Source organism: Cynoglossus semilaevis, chromosome 1 (assembly GCF_000523025.1).
Source record: "Cynoglossus semilaevis isolate Cse_v1.0 chromosome 1, Cse_v1.0, whole genome shotgun sequence".
NCBI lineage: Eukaryota > Metazoa > Chordata > Actinopteri > Pleuronectiformes > Cynoglossidae > Cynoglossus > Cynoglossus semilaevis.
This window is the reverse complement of record NC_024307.1, coordinates 19,896,762-19,901,801: the sequence shown is the minus strand read 5'-3', so window position 1 is coordinate 19,901,801 and position 5,040 is coordinate 19,896,762. Positions and strand designations below refer to the sequence as shown.

At 42.6% G+C, this 5,040-nt stretch overlaps 1 protein-coding gene across 2 annotated transcripts in view; it reads right to left on the bottom strand.

Moving 5' to 3' along the window:
• Nucleotides 1–4,785, bottom strand: part of hspa12b (heat shock protein 12B) — a 13,396-nt gene extending 8,611 nt beyond the window's left edge. The window contains exons 1-7 of one of the 2 annotated variants that reach the window (XM_017036862.2): nt 3,558–4,785; nt 2,431–2,494; nt 1,427–1,509; nt 843–967; nt 527–758; nt 253–357; nt 58–174 (exon numbers count right to left, since the gene is read on the bottom strand). In XM_017036862.2, coding sequence (XP_016892351.1) covers nt 58–174; nt 253–357; nt 527–758; nt 843–967; nt 1,427–1,509; nt 2,431–2,476 — 708 coding nt within the window. In that variant the 5' untranslated portion in view covers nt 2,477–2,494; nt 3,558–4,785. The remainder of the gene's footprint in view (nt 1–57; nt 175–252; nt 358–526; nt 759–842; nt 968–1,426; nt 1,510–2,430; nt 2,495–3,557) is intronic. The other variant, XM_008317398.3, reaches the window with a different exon arrangement.
• Nucleotides 4,786–5,040: the final 255 nt, after the last annotated feature.

Sequence of the window (5,040 nt, the reverse complement as noted above, 5' to 3'; positions counted from 1 at the left end):
ATGAGAAATCAATCAACCCCAATAGCATATGAACGCATAGCCTTTGTGTGTCGTTACCAGGTATGCAGCCTCCCTCATGAACTGCTTAGCCGGTTGTCTCCACACGGCAGGGACAGTGATCACCCATCTGATCTCCTCTCCCTGCGGCACAGTAAAAGACTGTTCCTTCACCTCCTGCAACAGACCACAGTAAACAACCAGGTTGAAATGGATGATGTATTGCTTCATTGTACAACATAAAACATTCCAAACCTTTAGAGCATGTTCTCTGAAGAACCGCAGGGCGTGAGCAAACACCTCGATGGCCCTGACCTTCCGCCCATTGACTGCTTCCAGCTCCGTCTCCATGCTGAGGTCCTGCAGCATTATGTCAGAAAAAATACATTTTATTGTGGAGTGGATGGACTGAAAAAGTAAACATTGATGGACAGATCTATCTATCTATCTATCCATCCATCCATCCATCCATCCATCCATCCATCCATCCATCCATCCATCCATCTATCTGTGTAGTCAGGAGAATTACATAGTCCTGTGACGTGGTCTCCAGGTTCTTGAGTGTTGCTCTTACACTGGTGCTGTGGATCTTCATTTTGAATTTATCCAAGTACAGCCAGTGCTGAGCCTCCTCCGGGTCCAGGTCATGGTAGAAGTCTCGGGCCGCAAAGCCAAAACTGTGGAACCTCAAGTCCGGAGTCAGGAGCAGGCAGGTCGGACTCTTCTGATTGGCCACGCCTGGGTCTCCACCCTCCCAACGCCTGCACAGATAAAAGGAAGATACCTTAAAGCAAAGGAAAACTTCGACGGATTTAAATTAAACATAATTTTACCAAGAATCCTACTTCATCATGTGTATGGCCTCTGAGTCCTGGGTGAAGCTGAAGGCATAGCCACTGGAGGTTGTGCCGAAATCTATGGCCACAACCACAGAGAATGGACAGGCCATCCTGGGTCGGACCTCCACCCTCTTAGAGGAGCGAAGGACAAGGGGAAAAAGAAAAGAATGTTTGCAAATAACCCAAAGACAAGTTAAGTGAATAAGTGAATGAACGAATGTCGTTTCTGTGGGAACTGGAAACATGGCTTTAACCACAACCTATGCACAATAAGTAGATATTACACTAAGTCTTGAAGAATACATGACTCTAGCATCATCTAAAAGCCTCTATATGCTCCAAATAATTGTCTTCTTTTCCCTCTTCTTCTTCCAGTGCCAGTGTGAACACACTTCTCTCCAGGGCACCTGCTTCAAGGCTCCACTGGACTTGAAACTGTGAGTGTTATTATAAACCACTAATGACACGGCGAAGTGGAGTTTGGTTTACATGTCATATTTAAGTGCTCTATATTAAGAAAATAAGTAGGAAGAGGAAAAGGGTGTGTAGGCAAGTCTGCTGCAACAGTGTGTGTGTGTGTGTGTCGTTACTGGTGAGGGCGACGGCGTGAGCGGTGTGATGCTGCAGTCATTTCTTGCTGTAGCCGGTGATGAAGAGACGGAGAGGTCGTCACCTGGCAATAAATCAGAAAGATAAAAGATGAAAATGTCATTGTTTGTTTGTTTCACTTTGGTGTAATATGGAACTTGAACTGAACGTCTCCTCTTGTGACTTGACTTGAACACTTGACTTAGTCTTAAAATAAACTTTCAGCCTGTCTGGAACCTTGTGGAGCGATAACTTTCACATCTCTCAAACTCTTGTGGAGTCAATTTAACTCAAAACATAAACAGCCTTTTCCCCCCTTTATCTAAGAGCCAAACTGGAACCCAGTTGGAGACTGTACCAAGACAAAGCTGAATACTTTACCTCAGGGACTTGGAATCTGACCTTAACACTGGAGACCAAATGTAGGCTTGTCAAAACCCTGACTAAGGCTTAACTGAGACTCAACTGATTTTTTTTTTCATTTCCAGCATTCACTTAGACTCCTGGAAACCATTGTGTTCCAACCAATTGTGCCTTTTTTTCTTATTTCATGCCCAACTCTGACTCAACACAAATTTCTTTTTTTCTTATTTCATGCCCAACTCTAACTCAACACAAATATTTATTTTTGAACATTTAGAATTGAATTGAAACTCTAAGCTGATAAGTGATTTCAGCATTAAAATTCAAATAGAAAATAAATAAAAATTAAAACAAATAAAAGGGAAACACACTAACAGAAACTGTCTGTAGTAAAGATAAATTGCTATTGTTAGACAATGGTGAAATACTAACAAAAACATAACACAATTAAGATTAGCATGTCAGGGTGTAAACCATCCAAAATTAAACGTTTGTGATGAACTGGAATGACTGGAATGTTACTGGATTAAGATGTTAGTAAATGATGGAGGAGGAGAATGTAGCAAGGTCGGAGCGCACACACTCCCAATGATAAAATAGGATGAAGAGCAGTCATTAAGAGTGTGTGTACAGTCTTTCTTACCCGGGACCTTGAGGTCATTTGGTTCTGGCTGCACCACGTCAGCCATGTTTACAGGAGCCAGGGTCTGCAGAGAGATGCATCAACACCAGCATGACTCAAAGGCTTCTAATTCTAACTCCAACGGATGCACCTGACTGGAATATCTAAGTCCTGTGTTCTTATCTTAAAATATCCAATGAGCCAATCACAGGGCAGCAGTTCAGCTTGTAAACTACGTCTGAGTGTTGTTGCCGACCTTGCTCATCCGTTTATGACCACAACGCTCCCATCTTCTGATGTCAGTTTAGTGGAACATCGTTGGAATGGATCAAAACAAAAGTTTGCATGCTGGATGTTAAACCACTGAATCTGCAGCAGCTGGTAGAGGTCGTCCTTTCAATAGGAAACTAAGTCTGTTGTGTGGTTTTCAGCGTGTACGTGTCTGCCTGCACATCACTGTGTGTATTGAGTTGCAGAATTCATTGAACCAGTGTGTGATCTGAGCCAGAAGCAGTGTCCCAATGAGAGCTATGAAACAAAGACAGGTTTGTTTGAACCCCTTTCTTCTGCATGGGCCCAATTGTGTTCGCATGTCTGTGTGTGTTTGTGTCTTCAAAGTGTGCATTAGAGACCATAAATTGATTTGACGTCCTTCCCTTGCAACATCTGCGCGTGTTCATTCAAACATATGCCCAGACCCTTTGAATAAAAGTGCGTCCTTGTGCATGTGTGCATCATCGTGAACCCCTGTTTCCAGTGGCTGCCCCCGTCCCTTGATTACAGAACCAGAGCTATGTCTCTCTTGCACACACTCCGTCCTCGACTCCTACATTACTCCACTTTTACTCACTCATTACCTCACCTCTTTAAGCCCAGTGAGCTTTATATGGGTTACACCCCCTTTTTGCCCCTCCAGTCTCCATTGTCTACTTTCTTAAACACACGACACAGGGTCTTACAGAAACAAACTTCCCATGAATGTTGCATTAGAAACAGATTATGCAATTTTATGTCAATTGTGCAGAAAGTTTGAGAAACTTTTCGGCTCCAGTCAGACTTTTTCTAGATTTGTCTCAGAGATGTGCATTTAAATATAAAAGCTTAAGGCTGCAGACAAATCCAGAGATGAAATTGAAATCTGAACTCACCTCTTTGTAGGCAGTTACAACACTGTGCCCGTGTTACTGTTTGGTCTCCACAGTTGTGTTTACTAGCTCTGGAATTTGGAAATCCAAGATCTTAAATCGGCTTCCTAGAGAGTGGTTGAAAGAACAAGGAAGAGGAGGAAAAGTGTTCCAGGGATACAAGAAGATGCTGACTTCCCAGCTGCCCTGCAGGCAGATTTCCCCAAAGTGGCTCTTAAAATTCAGAGTAGACTGCAGTGATGGGAGTAAAACCAAGATGCTGCTTTGAAGAGGTCGAGATTATTTTTCCTTCTTCTTGTTGAGTTTTTCATATTCTTGCAGAAGTTTGGAGAAAGTTCTGTTGCTCCGTTTCCCTGCTTCCAGTGGCTGCGTCTCTCCGTTCTGCAAAGGAATGCCAGAGAAAAGTGGTGACACACACACACACGCACACACACAAACACACACACAGCAGTTGCAGGAGTGGGAGGGCAGTGACAGTGTATGGGGGAATGCTGGGGATTTACCTCACCGCTATATTGCTGTGTGTGTGAGGGTGGAGTAATCTTGAGCAGGCTGTGTATCCCAGCTCAGTCATGCTGCCCTGTCTTTTCCCCTTATCTGCCCTTCCTCTGGTTAATCAGCTCTTCCCTTGTCGCTCCTTTCGTTATATAATCCTCTAATTTGTTGTGATTATGTTTCCCTTCCTCTTGACGAACTGTGGTGAATCATTATTTGACTTTTTCTAAGGTCACATTTTAGTTGTATATTATATTTCATCCTTTGCCAAGCAGTAGGTGAATGGTAGGATGTGACTCAGGTTTGACCACTTGAAAGTCCAGTTGGTCACAGTGGCAGTGAATTGAGCGTACAGGTCATAACTGTTTTGTTTTTGTGGCCTTTTGCAACCCGCTCACTAGTTCTCAAACATTAAGCTTTCATTCTCATGACTTGAATATTAAAAAAATGGACGTGGCCGCCTTCAGCTACCAGTGAACGTCAGGAGTTTTTCAATAGAACATGACGGGGTAACTGATAATGACACTGATGTAAAGGTCAAATTACACCAAATAATTAAAAGTGTGGACAGTGCACATCAAAAACAACTACACTGTCTCACAAAGGTCTTTTCCTGTTCCTACTGTGAATTACTAAACAGGATCCTGGAATGCCTACTTGGACAGTTACCTTAAATGTAGTTTACAGTCCCTTTAACCAGTGATGCTCGAGGATTCCTAGGATTTCTTTGTAACTTGTTATGTTTACAAGTTGTGCAACAATTGTCACTGATATTGTCCAAAAAAATAACTCTATTTCTGTGGTAATGTTTGTGTTTGCCGCAAATCTTTTTTTAGGTTGAAGCTACAGACCAAGCATAAGAAAAAAGACGAAGGGCAGAGAACTAGCCTGGCACCAGTGCTGCATATGTTCAAACACACAGTTCCAGGATAACATTTGAATAAGAATAAAAATAAAACCTAATTACTTGCATTTTCTAAAATGTTATTCA